The 23,044-nt window shown below is 37.8% G+C and overlaps 1 protein-coding gene across 1 annotated transcript in view; it reads left to right on the top strand.

Annotated features, from left to right (window-relative positions):
- Positions 1 to 23,044, top strand: part of PTPRN2 (protein tyrosine phosphatase receptor type N2) — a gene marked incomplete at its 5' end in the record, with an annotated part of 573,168 nt that overhangs the window by 500,586 nt on the left and 49,538 nt on the right. Inside the window, 2 exons of the mRNA XM_039345638.1 lie at positions 10,253 to 10,372; positions 15,453 to 15,619. Of these exons, the coding sequence (XP_039201572.1) occupies positions 10,253 to 10,372; positions 15,453 to 15,619 (287 nt within the window). The remainder of the gene's footprint in view (positions 1 to 10,252; positions 10,373 to 15,452; positions 15,620 to 23,044) is intronic.

The following is a 23,044-nucleotide window of genomic DNA, read 5'->3' as shown; positions in this document are numbered from 1 at the left end:
GGCGGAGGAGGTGACGCATAGGAGCTGGAAAGAAGGCGCCATGTGGGGGTGAGGGGAACGATGGGAGCAGGGTGCTCCGTGCGAGGGGTGGGGTGGAGTCTGTGCATGGGATAGAGAAGCAATGCAGCAGCACTAGCATGGTGGTAGACCAGTTGCTTCCCTCCCCCTGCCAGACACCTGCTGAAGCTGTGCAGGGTAAGGTTGCCAGGCCCACCCCTGCCCAGATGCCCTCACCTCCCCCAAGCGTTTTTTTACTAACCTGCCTTTCAGCTGCATTCCATTTCTCCATTCGCTTCTCAGCCTTTACCACGTGTTTGTGGGACTATCGGTAAAAAAAAAAAGTTCCATCAGACTTTTTAACTTCTCACGAGATCTTGCAGCGAAGGTTGAGAAGTGAACGGAGAACCAGAATGCAGCTGAAAGGCAGGTTAGTAAAAAAAAAAACACTTGGGGGAGGCGAGGGCATCTGGTCAGGGGCAGGTGCGGCAACCTTACCCTGCATGGTGGCAGGAGGGTGGGACGCATGCCCTTCTCATGTCAGGCCAGCCCCTGCAGCCCTGGGGTGGCTGTACTAGGCGGCAGTGGGCATGGCGTTGAGGTGGGGACTGGCAGGCCAACCAAAGCAGCAAGTGGAGTACTGGAGGCTTGGGGAGGGACGGTGCTGAAGCATGCAAGGAAACAAAGGAATTTTTTGGGGGGGGGAAGGTCAATCAATCAATTCCAACTTTGTGATCTTTCACAAGAAGTTGGAATTGATTGATTGACCTTTCCCCTCCCCCCAAAAAAAACTTCCTTTGTCCTTGCAATTGGCAGCGGCAGATCGTGAAGGAGAAATTACATGGGCCTGGGAGTCAGGTAAGGAAAGAAAGGCAGTTTCTGGAGAGGGAGCAAGGATTTCTTTCCTTACCTGTCCCACTTGTTCTGAGGCACCTTTCCACTCAACCGCTAACGGCCTGACCGCCCACTTCAGTGCCCTCCCTCCCTGAGCCTCCGGCAATCCACCTGCTACTTTGACAGAACTTCGCAGCTCTGCCTACAGAGCCACCAAAGCTGTAGCTAAATGGGCAGATGATGGAATGTGCCCCATTTGTTCTATGGCCACTTTCAGCTAAGCCGCATTGCAGCGGTCTTGGGCAGAACACACAAGGCGGCAAATAGCTGTGCCACATCGAAACTGGCTGTTTGCTGCCTCCTGCCCAATGCCGCTGCCATGAGGCCGCAGAATAAGCTGGGCAGCGGTAAGAAACTGGTATACTGGTTCCTTACCTCTGCCCGGCTAGTTCCTCGGCTCATGGCAGTGGCATTGGATGCAACGCGTGAGGAGGCAAATGGCCGCGGCTGGCAGCAAACAGCCACATCACGCCGAAACCAGCCATTTGTCACCTCGTGTATTGTGCCCAATGCTGCTGCCATAAGGCTGTGGAACAAGTCAGATGGAGGTAAGAAACCGATATACCGGATCCCCCCTCTACTACTCCGCCTGCTGCTGGAGGGCTGGCCTGGTGCACTCTGAGGCTCATAGCAGGCTGCGGAGCCTCAGAGTCACCAGTCAAGGGGGCGGCAGGCTGTGGCTGCTGATGGACACAATTGGCCCTTAATGCGTTTGCTGTGTGCGGGGGCCGATGGTGTCAGACACTCCTGCCCTGACCTCTGCCTGGTCTCGCTCACCCCGCAAGATGAGCCTCCTGCCCACCGTCCCACCCGCCAGAGACCCCCTGGATCTTTCTCAACCCTGCCAGACCCCCACAGGCATCCCTCCCCACAAGCAACATCAAGGTGGCCACGCCCACCCTAGCCAAGCCCACCCAGTCTGCCATGATTACTGCAGCCATGCCCACCCAGTGGGCCACGCCTACCCGGCACCCAATGATAAATTAGTGGGATTTGGGTTGCAGTTTGGGCACTCGGTCTCTAAAAGGTTTGCCATCACTGTTATAGATGATTCCTGGTTTCCTTTTCTTCTTGGGCTACTGGAGAAACACAGTTTAACACTATTAAGATGTTTTGGAGGGCTTTGATTGGTGTGCTACAGTGATTCCATATGGTTGTAACAGTCTGCTGGTTGTTTCTATTGGGACACCAAATTGTGGGTCAAGGATTATCTGTGTACAAAAATGATAGAGCTTGCATCATGAAGCTGCTGTGATCGATTTGACTCTTCTTGTTCCCAATTTCTACCCCACACTAATCCCTGATTATGAAAATTCAATTTGTAACACATCTGTAGGGTACCATCTTGGATTGGCTGTATTATGGGAATTTTTATAATCTCAGAAGATATATCAATGTACCTTTTCAGGGAGGTAGTCCTAAGAACTAAGAGAACAAGATTTGTAAGCAAATTGGTAGAGTTGAACAGAGTTTTAAGTTATATGTTCTTAGTTTATTTTTAGGTGAGAGATTATAATACATTTTAAATTAAGAGAAGAAAAGCCTAAGCTTTTTTTAAAAAAATTGAGCTTCATCAACCCTGAACATCACCTGTGCTAGCTGAGTGATGGCTACCAATGGAAGACAAGGCTGGTGTGGGTACTTAAATTCAGGAAAAAAAATGGAAATTTTTTTTTTGTACTTTCTTTAAAGTTACATTTAAGTACATTTTTGCATAGAACATTCCCCCCCCCCTGCCCCAAGGAAAATGGTTCCTAGTAATTAAATATCTTAAGGAAATGGATATACATGCTTAATACATTCCTTCAGAGAGCCTTGGGTACAGGTGTCAAGGTATCAAGGAAGAGAGCTCTGCACATCTTCCTTTCTAGATTTCCCCACGCCAAGCAAAATGAGTCATTGAGTCGGATATCCATGAAAGAGATTCGTAGTCAATGGTGTATTTTCTAATTATATATCAGAACATATATAATGAGGTGGCTGGCTTTTTATTTCATTGGGGAGAAAAATAAGAAAAATTAAGGTTTTGCCTTTCTGTTTAATTATTTCTGAGTAACTTATAGAGACAGAGGGTGAGTGAATGAATACATTTGGCTTCTTTTATGTGGAGCCTTAGATGCAGTAAAGTCAGGAATTTAGAGAATGGAAGTAGGCAATGGGAAGCATTTTGTTTTGGGGACAGTACTAATAGGCTACTTTGTTCATTTTAAAAACTAATTTCAGAGGGCTAAAAGCTTTCACAAATCTTTCACTTCTATAATTGTTCAGCTTTTTTTCTTTTTTTATTCCCTCATTTTGTTTTCTTGAAGTATGTATTCCAGTTAGTCTAGCAAAAGAAAATAATTAAATTCTGCTTTTTTTATCTTACTGCATCCCTCTTCCCCGGTGCTTTGATTTGTAGCCAGAATTAATTTGTGTGCCTTACATTCCCTCTTGGCCTAAAGAATTGTTCATGAAAAACAGTGAAATGTGACTTACATATTTTTGTTTTTATCCTCTATACTTTTATTTGAATTTGATATCTTGTTGGCATACCCACTGTTAAGCCAGTTGCCATTGAAACAGTATTCATAAATATTGTCCTAAACACAAATCTATTTACGAAACATTTAGAATTATGTTACACGTGAGTTTATAATAAAACATTAAATGAGTGTTTGAAATTTCTAAATAAATAAAAATATAAATTGTTATAATCAGAATTGACAGTATTGCTTAGTTTAAGCTAAATAATGTGCATTAACACATTCTAAGCAACTAAAGGCCCCACATCTCCAAAGTCTTTTTTTAACAAAAGACTGAAACCTGAGGCTGGGCCAAACATGTAATCAAATAGCAGATTTTGCAAAGCATTTAAAATAGATGATTCTATTTTAGGATTAGGATTGAGGTACACCATTAAAATAGTCCCATATTTTGTAAAGATCACACACATACTTTCAAAGATTCACTAGTGCTTGTATTTATGTGCATGCACAGCCATCACTTCAATGGGACTATCACCGAAGCAAAATGGCTGTACATAAAGCTAACAAAGGTTTCATTCACTTTTTATTACATCTAATTAGAAATGCAAGATATATTGTTAACATTACCTGTGAGTTAAATGAAAATGAAGGAAACAATATGATGTATGTCTTATGTTCTTCAAAAATTTTAAAGTAGCCTTAAAGCAAATTTTAAGATAACTTTAAAATACTCATCAGCATTTGTGTATACCAGTGGTTCTCAACCTGTGGGTCGGGACCCCATTTGGGGTCGGACGACTATTTCACGGGGGTCGCCAAACAATGCAGTCCGCCATTTTCTTTTCCCCCTTTCCTTAGCTGTGCTACTCCCTTTTATTCTATTGGCTTTTGAAAGCCAATAGAATAGACTCTCTTCAATAGAGTCTAATTCTATTGGCTTTCAAAAGCCAATAGGAATTGTCCAGACTGTCTCTGCCCTGCTGAGCCTGCCAAAAGTCCCATTCTGCAAACGGTGCTGCACCAGTTGAGTAGTCCTCGACTTACGACCGGTTGGGAGTCGCGGCATTAAAAAGGTTGAGAACCACTGGTGTATTTCTTGTCATGGTTTCATTTGGACATTTATCCGCTGTGATATTTCACTGTCACAGTTGAGCCCATATTTATATTTGTGGAATAATAAATTACAAATTGGTAATAAGGAATAAATCTATATAATCCCCTTAACTATAAAATAAGGCGTAAATTATGATAGTAGGAATGATTAAATATAACACCATAACATTTAGCTTTTCCAGATGCTTGAATTTGAGCATCCATAATGTTATAAAAAATTATATTTCTTTCTGTTCTTTGATTATTTGAACATGTTGAAAAACTCAATTATTTATTAAGTATGAAGTTCAAATTTACATTTGAAAAATCATATTCTAGGGAAATTAAATAAAAATTTTGCAGCATCAATACTTGCCTACATTACTTTAACAGTTTAAATCAGTAAACGGGTGGTGACAAAACATACAAATCACAAACATCAAGTAATATTACCCACTTTTAGGGTAATAGTTGGCAATAGTTCTAATTAAGGTGACTCAGATTTTGAACTCAGTGGAGAACATCACGTATATCCAGGAGTCATTTGGGCTCCAATCCTGTTAACATCTGCTGAGGCCAATTTACTCTTTTCATCTTTATGTCATTGTGACCAAATTAAATTGAAGGATCCATTGAAGGTCTTACATCAGAATCCAAGAAGCAATCCCTACATTCCGTCATTCTAAAATGGTTGTTTTTTCCCACGTATAGAGGGAGACTAAGATACAATGCCATTTTCAGATAAATAATCCCATAGGTATAATAAGGAGGTTATAACTTGTTTCTGGTTTGGATTTATTTTTTAAGAGCTAAAAGAAAAAATATTACTGAGCATGATGGATAAGATTTTAAGCATAACATTTCATATTGTTGTCCTAAAAAAATGAATGATTGTTAGAGTGCTTCAGATAATGTAATCCAAAAGATTATTTTTTCCGCTTGTTACTTCTCAAAACAGTTAAACTATAAATGTAATAAATAAACCTTCTAAATCAGGGGTGTCAAACTGCCGGCCCCTGGAAGCCGCACCCACTCCATTGCCGGCAATGGCAAAACCATCCCAATACATTGTATGACATCACGTGATGTTGTGAGTTTGACATGTCTACTCTAAATTGTCAGTGGCTAGCAAAGAATTGATTGGGGTTATTTGCAACAATCAAAGGAATACATAAGCTGGGAAACTTGTATTATTCAAAAAATAACTCAAGGAAATAAGCTAAGAGATCATTCTGTTTTAAGCGTGGAAGAATTATAGGCAGCAAAATGTTACATATAATTGTAATGGAAGTCAAGGAATTCACAACATTAACTTTGAGTGTCAGCTGCTTAATACAACGACATATAAGAAATACACTCCAGGGTAATTTGAAAATTGTTTGTTTAAATTAATTTCATTTGATTTATGCTCAAAGGAAATTTTAAGCGATTTGAGGAAGCTTCTCTAATGAAATATTTAATTTTTTTAGCCAATAAGAAGCCAAACTGTAAGAATTCCTTTTCCTTTCTGTGAATAAGGAGGTTTGTATAATGATACACTTGGGTAACACAAGCAACTGCTCAATGATTAGTTTATGACCTAGATCATTGTGCTTTTATTGCACTCATAAAAACAGTGTTTCTCCTCATTTTTGTAATGGCTTCATTGAGATGCTGTATCTTCTAAAGGCATATTAAATTGTCACATGATGGAAAAACCAACCACTCTGTCCAATCTTTTGTATGTGCATGAGTTTAGCACTAATAGCTTAAAAGTAAGGTGTGTAGTTTAGAATTCTTTGAAGTGTATAAATTAATGGACCTGGGTATAGTTTTTGAAAATTTTAGTGTTCCATTTTTGTGCAATTAGTATTGGTTATGAAGGGAGAAATCTGATTCTAATACACTATTTACTGCTAAACATGTAACATACTCATTTATCATATTTATGTAGCCATGCATCTCACAAAAAAGCATCTCTAGGTGGTACACAATAAAAACAATAGTAAAATCAAAATATTAAAATATTAAAAGACAGCAGCAATATTATTAACAGCAAAATAGTAGAAAAAAATAGATGCTAAAAACAATGCAGCCATCTTGATTAGATTATGTTTTCCTTGAGATCCCCAATACTGCTGACACAGCCATATTTTGAAAGACTTCCAGAAGGATATCGATAGGGCCAATCTCACATCAGGAAGATGTTGCACAAGTGCAGGCAGAAAAGACTCATCTTCTGTTTCCCACTATGAAATTATTTTGTAGACAGGACTCAAAGCACACACCTTAAGCTAGGGGATGGGCAGATATAATGAGTGGAGGTGGTCTCTCAAAAAAGTGGGCCCCATGCCTGGAGGGCTTTAAAGGTAAAGGTTAAAAAAATGGCATTTTGAATTGGACCTGTAAGGAAACTAGTAAATAGTGCACCCTGCAGAGCAGAAGTATAACATGAGCCATTCTAGGGGCATGCATAACTCTCCTACTGCATTTTGATGCTGATGCTTTCTGATATTCTTCAAGGACAGCTCGTTATAGACCACATTACAGTAGATATACTACTGTACAGGAAGCGATCAGGCCATGAGTGACTGTGAGCAGAGCCTCCCAGTACAGGAACAGGTGAAACTGGCACACAAAACAATGCAGCATGAAAGGCTTCTTAGCCATGGTTGCCACCTGCTCTTTGAGAAAGACTCTCCATTTTAGAGAATACCAGATCACACATTGAGTCTGTTTGGGATAATGCAACTCCATCCAATACCAGAGATGGCATAATCCATGAACTGAAGGGCCACAAAATCCAGAGCTATTTAGTTTATCAGGGTTCAGCTGAAGTCTTTTGCTCCCCTTGCAGGTCCCCAGGATCTCCAGGATGTGATATCAACAGCATCACTTACTCTGTGGGCAGGGGCAGCAAAGGATAGTGGGATATCATCAGCATACCAATGGCCTCTCACTTCATAACATACAGTGGCCTCATGTAAATGTTGAATAGGACAGGAAAGAGCCCCAAACTCTGCAGGATCCCACAAAATGGGGGCTGAGAATGTGATTGTTCTCCTCCAATTACCAGTGATTGGAACTGAACTGAGGAGAAAGGAGGAGAACCAGCATGCTATAGAGCCATCCATCTCCAATCCCCATAGCCAGAACATATCATGATCAATGGTATCAAATGCCATTAAGAGGTCAAGAGATCATCCAAGAGCATAACCAATGCTTGAGCAGGGGGCTGGGCTAGAAGACTTCCAAGGTTCCTTCCAGCTCTATTCTTATTGATTGACTACTAGAACCCACCCATACAATACCTTCTTGGCAGTTTTAGATGTAAACAGCAGGTAACTGAGCTCACAGTCATAAGGTCTCTGTCCACTTAAGCCCAGCAGGTTCAAACCATTCTCAAATAACAGGGAAAGATTCTGCCCAGGCATTTCCCTAGGACCTACAAAAATGATCCATACTCAGTGGCTGGATTCATTGAGTCTGTTATGGAGACATGTTGTGTGAATGTATTAAGCAAGAGGAGGGGAAAATGGATTTAATCTAAATCTGTGTTCAGGCAATTATGTTCCCAGTCACCTGGGTTATATGAATCCTAAATTCTAGTAAGTGGGTAATAGTTAAATCCATACTTCACACATGTAAAGAAAAGAGATAGAATTGAGAACTGCTATGAAAACCCAATACACCATTGTGAAACTCATAGTGGAGAACCATAGCAACCAGAAGAAGCTCTTCTGAAATATTAATGTGTTGTGTTGCTTAAGCCACACTCACTGCTGCTTCCCTGGCAAAAGAGGAAGAAGCAGCCATATCTACATCAGGAAGGGGTTCAGAATAGGAAATATGGTAACTACAGTATTCCTATAAGGATTCCACCTCTTGTATCTGTGAACAACATCAATGTTGGGTTATGGTCACATTGCCATGACCACCATCCTTGTTTTGATACACCATATATTGTGGATGGGAAAATGTTATCACAAAATGAAGATAGGTCCATACTTTCCTGATATAAGGGTTTCTGGAAGGCAGGACTGATGGAACTTGGAATAAATTCTACATGTCTCCAAAGATGTCCTTGGGATTGTGTGCTGCCAGATTCAGTGGTATGGAACTAAGATTAAGCTAAATAATGGTATGGAGCTATGATTAATGTCTGACTGGGTTAGAATGTTCTGTAAGCACAGTCAAAGATTTCAACAGAATTTTGAAAATCTGTTGCAGAGTTGAAGATAGGTGAGGTATGTTTCAAAAAATAAAAAATATTAACTTCAAGCATTGCTAGATTTGTATGCTTTGCTTTTGTTTAATGCTGTCAAGTATTTTAAGCAAAATATTTGTTTTAAAATGTCCTGCAAATCAAATGAAATTAAGACAAGTATAAATCTGTGTGGAACAAAAAAAGGAAACTTTGAATTGAATGTATGCTGTTTATCTAAACACTCCATTTTTGTTGTTTACTCTATTTACATCTCAGTGCAATTGCTTATAAACATTTCTATGAATAAATGTGACCTTTTGCACAAAGATCAGTTTCCTTTTCATGAGGTAATTTTATATGCTAATAAAAAGACGATCAAAATTGCATACAAATATAGCATCAAAGTATGGCATAATAATGTAGATATGAATGATTTTGCAGTTCCTTAAGAATTGATAGACAAAGATGGGGAGAGATCATTAGACCTGACACCTCACCGACGCTCAGAAAGAAACAAGATGACTCATTTGAGGGGAAAGAAGCGATCCCCCCACTCCGCATCGTCAACATGCGCAGGAGCGAGAGGCGTTGGAATGAGGAGGAGAGTAGAGAAGGAGCGTTGTGATGCTCAGGAAGATCGCAACTCCACCCCCCCCCCCCAGATCAAGACCTCGGATTGTGGTATACGCGATGGGAGCACAGAGGATAAAAAGGAAGGGAAGGATGTGATGGCCAAAGATAATTATAACCATGAGATCACCCCCATAGAAAAACAATACATTGAGCCACCCCAGCCAGTCTGGAACATTGTGCACGACCATTCTAATGACAGTTGGGCACGAGGGAGGGGCATTAAGGATGAAAAGAAAGACACTCATAGAGAAAGTGACTGGGTGAAGCGTGATTGGAGAAAGTAAAAGGACAAATACAAACTACCACTCGAACCCGAAAGGGGGAATGGATTGAGGGATAGAGACAATCAAAGAGACAAGAGGTTTACATCACCTGCCTTAGAATCCAAAGAAAAGAAGGTAGATGAAGATACACACGCAGCTAGGAAGGACAGAAAGAAACGAACCACCGGAGCACAATTTAACCAATTGGGTCCGGTGACGAGATCGAGGAGCCGAGTGCAGACTCCGGCCTGCCTATAAAATGACTCTCTCACACCCTGGCGGTCCAGCCCTGATGATGCCGGCAGATGACGGCGAAAGCTTGGCGTTTTTAAATTAAACTTTTATAGTTTTAATCAATACCTTGGTGTTCATTTTATTTTGGATATGAATATTCCCAGGGTTCATATTTTTAGTGTTAAACTTTACATTATAATGTTTTACATATAAATATAAAAATATATTTATATAAGTTTAAATATATCTAAATTTTTATATAAATTCTTTGGACATTCTTTAATATTTCATGTGAACATACAAGATATGATTCCATTTTATTCAATGATTTGGAAACAGCTGTACAAAAAAATGTCTAATGAAAATGAAACATGTTTCCTGTGAATGGAATAAATTTCAATTGTGTTTCTGAGTGCAGTAATTACACACGTCATGCAGTAATTAGGCACTCATAGTGTAACCATGGTGTCTTTCTTTGTCTGCAGATGGTCTGGGAAAACGGCTGTGTGGTTATTGTCATGCTAACCCCTCTCACGGAAAATGGACTCAAACAGTGCTACCACTATTGGCCAGATGAAGGGTCAAATCTCTACCATATCTATGAGGTATTTAAAGAAAATATCTGCTTGTAAACCTGATAGTAAGCATGTGGTTTGGTTTTGTATAGAGGAAAATATTGCTTAATGGAATTGGACCTGCAACCTGAACTAAGGACTATCATAAAATTCAGTTGTGTGATTTTTGAATAATTTCAACTTCATTGAAAATCTTTGTTTGATAGCATGTTTAGCCAAAAAGCAGTTCTGTTCTGAATTTAAGTAAATGTACAAAAGATTTTTAAAGTTTGCTTTTTCTTCCTAAGACTTTAAAATACAAGTAAGAAGGGAGTTAATATTTATAATAGTATTCTTAGAAACATTTAACAGCTACATAGATTCCACAACATTTCAAAATCTCTATTCTTTTTGAAAATTAAATTTATTTTTTAAAAAAAGTTAAGCCTATTTACACATAGAGAGAGAGAGAGAGAGAGAGAGAAAGAAAGAAAGAGAAAGAGAAAGAGAGAGAGAGAACTTCAATGCCTCAAGAAGAGATTGCTTTGATATAGTCACATTAACTTCCTTTGCAAAACAAATTGGAGCCAATTTTTTCTGCCAAGATTTCTAATCATGAGCTAAAAATACGGTCTAATTTTGGTGCTAGATTGGGATGAGTATAAATTCTAAAGGAATAAGCAACTTCATAATCATCAAGTTTGTTGATCTATACATCATCCCTAGGCAGCAAGAAAAGCTGGATTGTTCCGCCTATTTTTCATGACCATTGTCTCAGTTTAATTATAAAGGATTTCTAATTTTTTTTTACATTTTTGAAAATATTTCGTCTGACCACTGTTTGCAGTATATAGGTGATTAGATCACCTGCAGATTTTGTTCTCTATATAGAATATTATTACTACTGTATTTAATATACCGTATATGCCGGCGTATAAGGTGACTTCCGCAAGCGCTAAAACCGGAGCCAAAGACGGGGGTCATCTTATACGCCGAGTCGTCTTATACGCCGGAAATACTGGTAGTTTCCGGCGTATAAGACGACGTTCTAGGAATGCGGCCCGGCGACAAAGACGGCGGTCGTCTTATACGCCGGGTCGCCTTGTACGCCGGCATATACGGTACCACAGAATATTATTTTTTATTTTTTGTGATTATGTTGCAAAGAATGCTGGATAAATAATGAGCAAATTCTAGTCATTTTACATATATATGTCATTTTACGTGTGTGTGTGTGTGTGTGTGTGTGTGTATAGATATGTATGTATGTATGTATGGGTGTGTGTGTGTGTGTGTGTGTGTGTGTCATAGCTATTGCATACAACAATATTTCCTCTTATTCCACTCTGCCTGAGCTAGCATTATCTTTGCACATGAAGAAAAAGCAAACCCATTGCTGGGTCTTATACTACTGAAATTTCAGGGGAGGGAAGGAACAGTAATTTGTCTTGAGGGTAGCACATTTTTTTTCTATTTCTACTTTTATAAGGTTTTCAGAGAGCTATGGTTTAAAATTTAGGCCATTCTTCCATTCATCTCAGCTTTATTTCATTACTAGAAGAGGAAGATTGACATAAATAGAATTAATAAATAAATAAGAATTGATCCTTAAAACAAATTCATTTAGTGTCTTATTTATTTCCTTACTGATAATCCCCAATTAACAATGACTCATGCAATGCGACTCAAAGTTATGACAGGGCTGGAGGAGTGGTACTCACAATTGGTCCTTAAAGTTGTAGTAATCCCAGCAACTTCACAGTTATGTAATTGTGATCTGGACATTACTTATGACAGTTGCAGCATTTGCAATAATGGTGAATATCTGTGGCTCGGATGTAGGATGAGAGTGAAGGTTCATTCTCTGAGCTTGAGGGTTGGTTTCTGAATGTTTCATTACCAGGCTAGGTAACATCTTCAGTAGAGTTTTGTGGATGTCTGTGTCAGTATTCTACTTATATAAGGGTTTCAGGTGTAGGAGTATCAACTGAGGGTCTTGTGATGGACCAGGTGTGAGTCATCAGAGAGAGGCTTGTGATGGGGAGGTACTTCAGGTCAGGGTCGTTGGAGGTGTGAATTAGTTGCAGTGTGTCACACTCATGTGATTGCCATTTGTGACTTTGCTGGCTTCCCATAAGCAAAATCAATGGGGCCGTGAAGATCACAAGTTACTTTGGTAAGTCTCTTGCACCTAATAGCAGTGACCTCAAACCTTGCTGCATTCACACCATTCTCCACCAGCCCCTTGGGGACCTTTACATGCTCTCCTGCACCCAACCACAGCCATTTCAAGCCTTGCTGTGCTCATGTCAAACCTGACATTAGTGCATCCTTGAGCACCCTCTCCCATCCCACAACAGCCATCCAAAGCATCATTGTTCTTACACTTCACTAGACTCTAATGCACCCTATCCTACCCAAAAGATCATTGGCAGTTCCCTCCCTCCCATCCAGGACATAGCACAGAAGCGCTGCTTGAGCAGGATCCATAAGATTATCTGGGACACTACACATCCTCTTCATGACCTGTTTTCCTTGTTACCTTCTGGGAGGAGGCTTCGTGGTATCCGAAGCAGAACATCCAGATTCAGCCAGAGTTTCATTCCATACAGCATTAACCTCGCAAACTCTCAAGCTTCCTCCTTCCGTTATATATTCAAGACGGACAATATTTAATATTTATTTGCTACGTATATGTAGGGATGTGGGTCTATACATATGTTGTTCATAGTATATTTAGGTGTGTGTCATGTATGTGTTTTACTTTGAGAGCGGGCAACTAAATTTCATTTTTGATGTGTGCCATTTATTGACATAAAGGTTATCTTATCTTATAGCAGTCACTTGCTTACTTAGTGACTTGCTTGCAAACTCCCTGGGACTTACATTTTCCTACTGGCTTCCTTACTGATTTTGGTTGTTGGAAGCCAGCAGGAAGATGATCCTTGCTTAATAGCCCACAGAACTTGCTTAACAACAGCAACAGAAATTGCCAAGATTGCCATCACTGAGTAATGCAGGCACATGATATCTCAATTTACAGCAGCATCACTTAGTAATGGAAATTCCAGGCCCAATTATCATTGTTAACCAAGAACCACCTGTTGTTATGGTTCCGGCTAATGAAACACTTCAAAGAACTTCAGGCATTGATTTTCCTAAAAATCTTTTATTGTTACAAAATGTTGGCACAGGCACAACGGAGGGTTTATGCTAAGATCTGAGTTCTCTTCCTCTGAGCAGTTAGATTATCAGCATGTTCCCTCCCTAAATTAGCTGTCATATATCACATTATCCAATTAGTGTGAAGGTCAAAGGTTTTCTTCCTCTTTCTTTCCCCCTGGCTTTGCCTTCACCCCCTTCTGCTCTGTATTAACGCCATAAATACCAGACAGTTCTGCATATTGTCAAAAGCAAGAATATACAATATTTGCAGCATTGACACCTGTACTGTCTTCAGTGTTAGATACTGTTATTATAATACAGTTTATGGATTTAAGAAGATTAACAGAAACTATCTTCTGCTTACTCTTTTTGCATAAGAATAAACCACCATAGTGCTTGAGTGGTATTTTGCAATACAGTAATATTTAATTTTGCAAGGATTTATATAGTTTTATATTAGAAATATGTAAACTGTGATGTTAACTTTGATTACTGGTTCATTCCATTAGTTAGTCTGATAGTAATTTTTTAAAGCATAAAGGTTTTACAAGTAACAATATGCTCTCTTACATCTATAAAGATTTGCTTTAGCATTGAGCATTATTGTAGCACAAATGTTTGTAGTTGAAATACTAATTTTTTTAATGTATAAGAAGCTACTTTTCCAAGAGCGAATGATGCATCCATGTATCTCATTTTAAAAACTTTATCATATAGTTTTACATTTTATTTAATAATAATAATAGTAAAGTTGGAAGGGACCTTGGAGGTCATCTAGTCCAACCCCCTACACCATTTCGGACAAATGGCTGTCCAGTCTCTTCTTTAAAACTTCCAGTGTTGGAGCATTTACTGCTTCTGGAGGCAGGCTGTTCCACTGATTAATTGTTCTCACTGTCAGGAAGTTTCTCCGTAGTTCTAGGTTGTTTCTCTCCTTGATTAGTTTCCACCCGTTGCTTCTTGTCCTGCCTTCAGGTGCTTTGGAGAATAGATTGATTCCCTCTTCTTTATGGCAGCCCCTGAGATATTGGAATACTGCTATCATGTCCCCCCTTGTCCTTCTCTTCGTTAAACTAAACATACCCAATTCTAGCAACCGTTCCTTATATGTTTTAGCCTCCAGTCCCCTCATCATCTTTGTTGCTCTTCTCTGTACTCTTTCTAGAGTCTCAACATCTTTTTTACATCGTGGTGACCAAAACTGGATGCAGTATTCCAAATGTGGCCTTACCAAGGCATTGTAGAGTGGTATTAATACTTCACGTGATCTTGATTCTATCCCTCTGTTAATGCAGCCTAGCACGGTGTTGGCCTTTTTGGCAGCTGCAGCACACTGCTGGCTCATATTTAGGTGATTGTCTACTAGGACTCCGAGGTCCCTCTCATAGTTACTACTATTGAGCATGGTGCCACCTATGCTGTACTTGTGCATTTGGTTTTTCTTGCCTAAATCAGAACAGTTTAATTAATTCATTTGTGGGGGCTAGTTGGAATATTATATTAACATCTCTTTTAACATTTTAATATTTGTTCCAGATGGAATAGAATAAGTTAAGAAAAGTTAGTTTTCATAAGCTGCTTAAAGACTTAAATAGGTTTTCATTTTCAAACCTAACATTCTCTCCAACATCATATTTATTTTCAATTTAAAACAACTGGATTCATAATTTGTAGGAAAGATTGCGATGCTACGTATATTGCCAGTAAAATGGTAACTCTTATATGCCCAATATTTAACTTCTGCAGCAATCAACATATAAAATATATAGTGTATTTAGCAAAAGGTATATTCTTTTAATTAGAGCAAATAATCAAAAATATTTATTTAATTCCCAGAAAAACCCTGACATAGTGTACTGCCTTTTGAAACATTTTTAGTCATGCCCCAATTAAGTTCACATAAAATTTTACATTTTTAGTTATATTCTATAGTTGACTCAGTTTTGCACTTTTTATGTTACAATAGGTAAATCTGGTCTCTGAACACATCTGGTGTGAAGACTTCCTTGTAAGAAGTTTTTACTTGAAAAATCTTCAAAGTAATGAGACTCGGACAGTAACCCAGTTCCATTATCTTACCTGGCATGATCAACAAGTTCCTGCATCCACAAGATCCCTTCTGGATTTTCGCAGGTACAGTAGAAATAATTATTTAATTCCCAAGCTAAAGAATAATTATAAGAATTGTGTACTGCCTGAAAATAATTTAAGCAATTTGTAGTACATGATGAGGCAAATGCAAGGCTGTCATGGACTTACTTGTGACATATAGTACAAATGTATTGTGGCTAGAGAATTTTAATATATTGTTCCTTCTCCCATGCCAAAATAGTCTGTTTCCTAGGGTTTCACATAGTAAAATGTGGCATAGAGAATGATCCATTTAATATCACAATTCTAAACCCAGTCAGCCAGTATTTTGAATGTCAACTGCTTCTAAAAGCAGTTTAGAAGCTTTTAATGATGGTAGTAAAGTTATAAATACTGTACCGTAAATCAATATTTCTCAACTATGGTAACTTGAAGATGTATGGACTTCAACTCCCAGAATTCTCCAGCCAACTAAGCTGGCTGGGTAATTCTGGGATTTGAAATTCATACATCTTCAAATTGTCAAGCTTGAGAAACATTGCTGTAGATATAATCATGCAAATAGCCAGCATTGCCAATATAAGTAATTAAATTGCTTATTATGACTTTTAATATCATGATTAATGCACTTGAAAAAAATCTAAACCAACAATTCCATGTAAGTACAAGGTGTTTCTTTTCTTTAAATAGGCATGTACAACAAGCATATTAGGTGGCGATGTTTCTATATGTCATGCCAATAAACTGAAGCTACTATATTTGTCTTGAGGTAAAACTCACTTTTCATATTGCAATGTCATATTGTTCTATTTTTCTAGGCATTCAGCAACTTCAGCTCTAATATACTTTTTTGTATCTAGAATAATCAAAGCACAGCTAAGATGGACTGGGGCCTAATGGAGATGCAAAAGTGTTTTTTATTTTGAAGCAGATTGACAGATGAATACTTAAACATCATCCAGTTCTATACTCCTAGGCTGAATTTCCATAGATCAGAAAAAAGCTATACACAGATCCTTTTTATACAAGTCTGCCCAATTTAACCTCTTTACCCACTCTCAAAACAGATTCAAAGCTCTTAGTTGCACTGATCCTTATATATCATTAATCATCTTCTCCCACATGTAATCACTTAGTGTTTCCCACCCATGTTTTGTTGGTTATTTTAATGATATTTAAATTCTTTTTCATTTGTTTTAACAGTAATTGAGAAAATAGTTTGGGATAATGGATTAGTATTTTTTTCTTTATATCTCAATGCTTTAAATAATTTCTGAACCTCTTATCTGTGTCTAAACACTCCCCTTCCACTAGAAATCAGTTTTAAGGTTCCTTGAAATGTTATCTAGTCAAATTCATTTAAATGCCACAATGGTTCATTGAAAAATACAAATTTCAGTACATTATATTGAAATGTGCAAGTTTCAATATGTTATATTGAAGTTCCTCCAAATAATGCTGTTAGCATTAAAATAAATGTACAACATGTTGAATTAGCATTTTGTAAACATTATTATGATGTACATCAAAATACATAGTGATTAATAAAATCTATGTGGCTTTTAAATGTTCCCCCAGAGGTTTTTCTATTATTGATAAAGACTACATATAAACAATACATAGTACTAAGGTGACCAACTTTTTCACAATGAAAAGGAGGACACAAATAAATTGAAGAAAAAAATATCGTAAATAAAAGAAACATTTTATTCATTGCAACAATAATACAGAATACCCTATAATATGATAAATGCATAATAAAAAACATTTGTAACAATAATATTTTATATTGTAATTATGCTTACATGCCGTGCCCCCGCCTGCAGCCGCTCCGCCAGCACTGCTGCTCCGCCGTGTAGAGCAGGCCCCATGGCTCCCATAGCATGGGGGGCAGCCGGCCACCACCACCCCTCACACCCCCACCCGCAGCAGCCCCATTGCCCCAGCCTCTTGCACCCACAGCCATTATTGCCCTAGCAGGGCCGAAGATCAAGAGAAAATTACCATGGCGTTGCTGCTCCAGTCTCCTCCAGGTATCTTCGGGACTAACTAGGAGATGGTGTAGTTGGGTAGCAGGGAGGGGTGCAAAGTTCCTGCCAATTCGCCTTCGCTGCAGACAACTTACATATGCAAAGTTTGCCAGCTGAGTGTTTTGGCAAGCTCAGCAGCAATTCCTATTGGCTTTTGAAAGCCAATAGGGGGAGTAGCAGAGCTCATGCAAAAGTTGAAAAAAAACCATCAAAAAAAGGTGCTGGAACGCCGTTCTGAGCGTTCTATGAGAAAAAAAAAGCCCTGCAGATTAGTCTTCAAATATCGAAAAGGAGGAGATGTAGGAGGACACTTTTTCAGGGAAGACAGAACTCACAAAAGGACGACTGTCCTCCCTAAAGGAAGACGGTTGGTCACCTTAACAGTACTTGATCCATGTTACAATAATTTAATTATTTAAATCAATGAGCAGTCTTAAGATCATCACAGAGAAGGTCTATGTGGTGGCTAAGAATCCTCAGTGACTTGAGGATCAATCAATCAAAATCTTGAGAAATTTCTAGAGAATATCTAAATTTGATCATTAATTTGGATTCAATTCACAGTCTTTCTGCTATACATTTCTTGTATTATAGCAGCTATCTTCTGTTGCTGTTTTCCATGTATTCATTTTCCAGTCAACAGACATTTGCCAACTAATAGCCTTTACTTATCTATAAGCAGAATACTAGGTCTAAGATATGGCTAAAATTGCTTGTTACTGCAGTGTCTAAGAGTAAAATCCACAAGCCTTATGCGAGGTTCTTGCGTGTGTAATGAAATTGTGAAGGAATAAAAGAGTGACTTGAAGAAATCCATCTGGATTTAAAAGAAAAAAAATACAAGTAAGCTATTAAAAGTTTTATGAATATGCATCTTATCAGACAACCAAGTGTACAGTATACTTTCAGTAAGATTGATTTATTTTTATGTTCATTACAAATTATCCACAAGGGTTTGGGGATGAGTTCTGTTTTGTTTTTAAATTATAATTCTATTACCTTATAAAAGACAAAACAGATGAAATACTGCTTTGTGTGCCAAAAGCAATTTTAAAAAATATTAATTTTTCATCAATCTTAATTTTCCTTCCTTAGTAGAATTGATTTTACAGTTAATGTCTTAACTATTTTAATATGTTATTATTCCACACTCTTAGAAAAATTAATGCCTTACAAGAGAACTAGATTCTTAAATTAATCTTACAAAATGCAGCCCCTATTTTTGAGGTGGTTTGATTTCCCTTTAAGCTGTTCATGTTTACTTTTAAGTATATTGTACATGTATGTACATAGAGATATTTAATATAGATGGCCCATTCCCTAGTACTATAATTCATCACTGAGAAAAATTTGCTCCAGAATCTTCAGAACTAAGCATTTGTTTTGTTTTGTTTTGTTTTTAATTAAGCAGATTCTATTGGACTGTGAAAACAACTACTTCGTGCTTTTTTTGTTCCTGCTTGCTAAAGGCTATTGTGTTGAATAGGTTATAATTTGTTGAATAGATGAATTAAAGCTAAGGGATTAAAAGCTCTTCGCTGTTTGAAATATTGTACTCTAAAATATTGATGAGTGAAGGAAGATTCTTTTTCCCTCAGTAAGCTTAAAATGCTTAGGCAGAATGCAGTGTTTGAAAGGTGAAGCTGCTCCTTCTCAAAATACTGGTCAGTTTAATGGTTCCAGAATCCTAATTCCATTTTGAACAATAGACTAAGCTTTTTAAACTCTGGATCAGCTTGTTAGTCATGCACTGATAGTATGTAATTAAATATTTCTTGAGCCCAGAGGGAGCGCATTTACACTTTAAAGAGACACTGCTAAGCTAAAAGATAATTAGCATCACACATGAGGGCTTTGCTTAAAATATATATTATGCTATCATTGCTTGCTGTGTGCAATGGCATTTATTAATACTGCTCACTTTTAAAATGGTCAAATTCTTATTTTGCCAGCTAATTAGCAGTTGCCAGTGTCATTTTTGTGATGTTGCAGCTAGTAATATAAGCCCAGTTGCATAGTCACAAAAGTGATCATTGGAAACTGTAACTGCTGCAGGGACATTATGGGAAACCCCTTTTCTGAGCCTCTAAGGACCTTTGACCTTTGGTTGCTGATGGTTTGCATGGTAATTCCTTTTTTACTCAATAAACCAAAGATTGGTTTGTATGACTAATCATTTTTTCCTAGTCAATTCTTCATCTCTCTGTCTATGTATGTATATATTTTATTAAAATAGTACTAAATTCAGGGCTTTATACATTTTATTGGGATCTGAAAGAACTAAATTTGAAGGAAAAGATACTGCTTTTATAATCAAAACATTACAATCAGTAAAATTCATTTGAAGCCATTATTTCCATGTGCTTTTTGATATATGTCATGATTCAGATATTTGAAAAGATAGCATTACAATTTTAAAACTAAGATTCATATAAATTAACCAGATAGCCAGCATTTTGGCAACTAAATGAGCCAAAAGGAAATTAATGGATAAGTTGAATTATGAGGAACACAAATGTGAAAAAATTATTAAAGCCTGAAACTATTTTCAGAAATAAAGCTGTTCAAGTCTTTATTTGCTGCTATGAAATAGAAAGAAGATATATAGTCTCAAACTATTTCAGGGTGATTTAGAAACACTTTTAGAAACACAGTGCAAACTTAACTTACTGGAACAGTAAAGATTACTTTCTTTGTATGCCAAAGATAACAAATGTAAATGGATTGCCAATTGAAAAATGAAGCCTTTTATTGCTGTGTTGTGTTTGTAAAACCATGGCCATAATCTTTTAACCATTTATTGATTGAAGTTCATATATATAACATATGATTATATATATGTGTATGTGTGTGTGTAATATATATGTTTGTGTGTATGTATATGTGTCTGTGTGTGTGTATATATATATATGTATGTATGTACACACACACACACATACACACACACACAGATATAGAGAGTTTACATCTTTTGCTTGCAGATAGATTTCATTTCAGTTTGTATTTAGTGTTAGATAATGCCTGTTCTTTAATGTGCAATTCAGTTATTTACTCTGTTGTATTATTCCATTAGATCGAACATTTTTACATAATAAGCCTTAGGCCCTTTCCACCTGCCGGGCTAAAGCCTCTTCTATGCAGTTATCTTCTGCAGCTGAGCTAATTAACTTTTGACTCAGCTCCATTTTGCTTTTAGCATTGCAAAGACAGTTTTACACTACAAAAGGCTGGATCTGCAGGGCAGAATATTTTCCATTGATGGAAATTCTCACCATGTCCCAGTCCCTCCCTGATGGAGTTCAGGTGTGTCTCCTTGCCATCATGTTATCAGCCTTCATGAATTAAGAAGGGAAATGTGGTTTTCTTTTTGCAGTGAAAAAAATGGTGAGCATTAGCCAGGTGCCAGTTTTGTTCTCCCCCATTGGTCATTTCAAAGAAATGCTGGGTGGCTTGTAAGAAATGGTAAAAATTGTGAAAAAAATCTGACAAAGAGAATGCTTCCCATGCAACATGCAAGTATTTCTGAGGACTGGATGGGTAGTATTATCGACTATAGCTTTGGTGCAGGTATCACGCTGCCTAATTTTCCTGCTAAGGATTTCTCTCTTTAATTCTATTATTTAAAACATGGTCTAATTCAAGAATTTATTTTTATAATACTATGCTTAGAGAAACTGCTCTCCGTGGTCTCTTATTAAAAGAGAAGATCTTAGGAAGACTGTGCATTAAAAAGATATTAAATCAATTAATGCCTATAATTGGATTTGTTTTTCTAAATAAATAATATTTCTCATATAAACTTTATTTCTTAAAAACTTAAGAATAGAATGGAATGGAATGGAATGGAATAGAATAGAATAGAGCTGGAAGGGACCTTGGAGGTCTTCTAGTCCAGCCCCTTGCTCAAGCAGGAGAACCTGTACCATTTCAGACAATGTACAGTATATTTACAGAAATTTTTATAGGAAATTGCAATTATTCCTGCTTTATAGGAGGGAAATTTATAGATGAGATACTAATTTGCTCTATAACAATGTAGTATGTGTTTGTTTATATAATCCCACAGTTATACTACTATTCAATAATGGCATTCTGGTAGCTGAAATGCAGGTAGGTCTTATTTATATTTGCAGTTGTCAGCAGGAGGAAGAGGCACAGGAGAGGGCCAGGAAAACATTTTGACTGGTGAAGGAGTACATTCCCTCAACCTTTGTTTAAACAAACTCAGTGCTGTAATTCTGAATAACTTGGAGTGACTGTAGTCTTCCAACTAGGTTCCTATTGAACTCTACTGGATCAAAAAGACATTAGCCATTGTTCATATACATATACACATGCACACACACACACATAAATGCACACACAGACTTTACATTCATGACTAGTACTGCAATATCTTTTACTGAGTACTCTTCCAAGGTTTCACATTGATGTTTTGGGGCATTTTCAGATTTGCTCCTCAGTTGTTACCACCAGGAGAAAAACATCAGATTCTAGCTTCCACAAATGGAGAATGCAAACCTTCCTCTCCTGGAGGGAAATTATATTGCTAGGCGTAGACTGGGTAAGGATCAACAGATTGACGATTGGAATTTGATATGGCTAGGTTCCATTGTGATCTTCACCTTTTCAATGACTTATAGCCAGCAGAAAGCAGATTTGCTACTTAAGAAGCCTTTAAAATGTTTGATGGGAGCTTTTTTCCAGCCTTGTGCCAGAAGATGATGGATCACCTGGTTTGGGCATTAACTTGTTGCCACATTCCCCAGGAAGAGTCTAATGGGCGCACTTCATGCTTAGAGATAGAGAGTGTGTACTTAGCTTTGCCTTCTTTGGCCACAATCCTATGTTTTCTTTTCTCTGTTGATAAAGTAACCAGCCTACCTGTTAAAACTCAGTGCCAATATTTTAGGAATCCCCAAAAGGACTGAGACTTGCTTCACAGTACAGGATATACAAAAAGTCCCAGATTTAGGTGAATTCCTTTCTGCCTTTGTGGGAATGATCCATTGTTTACCTAACACAGCTGGTTCTTGAGTTATTTTAGGGTTAAGTACACAGCATATTTATTAACCTGATTTTCACAATACAACAATCCAATACAGTGCTAGGCTGCATTAACAGAGGGATAGAATCAAGATCACGTGAAATATTAATGCCACTCTACAATGCCTTGGTAAGGCCACACTTGGAATACTGCATCCAGTTTTGGTCACCACGATGTAAAAAAGATGTTGAGACTCTAGAAAGAGTACAGAGAAGAGCAACAAAGATGATTAGGGGACTGGAGGCTAAAACATATAAGGAACGGTTGCTAGAATTGGGTATGTCTAGTTTAATGAGGAGAAGGACAAGGGGGGACATGATAGCAGTATTCCAATATCTCAGGGGCTGCCATAAAGAAGAGGGAATCAAGCTATTTTCCAAAGCACCTGAA

Source organism: Crotalus tigris, unplaced genomic scaffold (genome assembly GCF_016545835.1).
Source record: "Crotalus tigris isolate CLP2741 ecotype Arizona unplaced genomic scaffold, ASM1654583v1 scf7180000017969.2108049, whole genome shotgun sequence".
Lineage (NCBI taxonomy): Eukaryota > Metazoa > Chordata > Lepidosauria > Squamata > Viperidae > Crotalus > Crotalus tigris.
The sequence above is the reverse complement of the archived record's forward strand: the minus strand, read 5'-3'. Positions and strand labels throughout refer to the sequence as shown.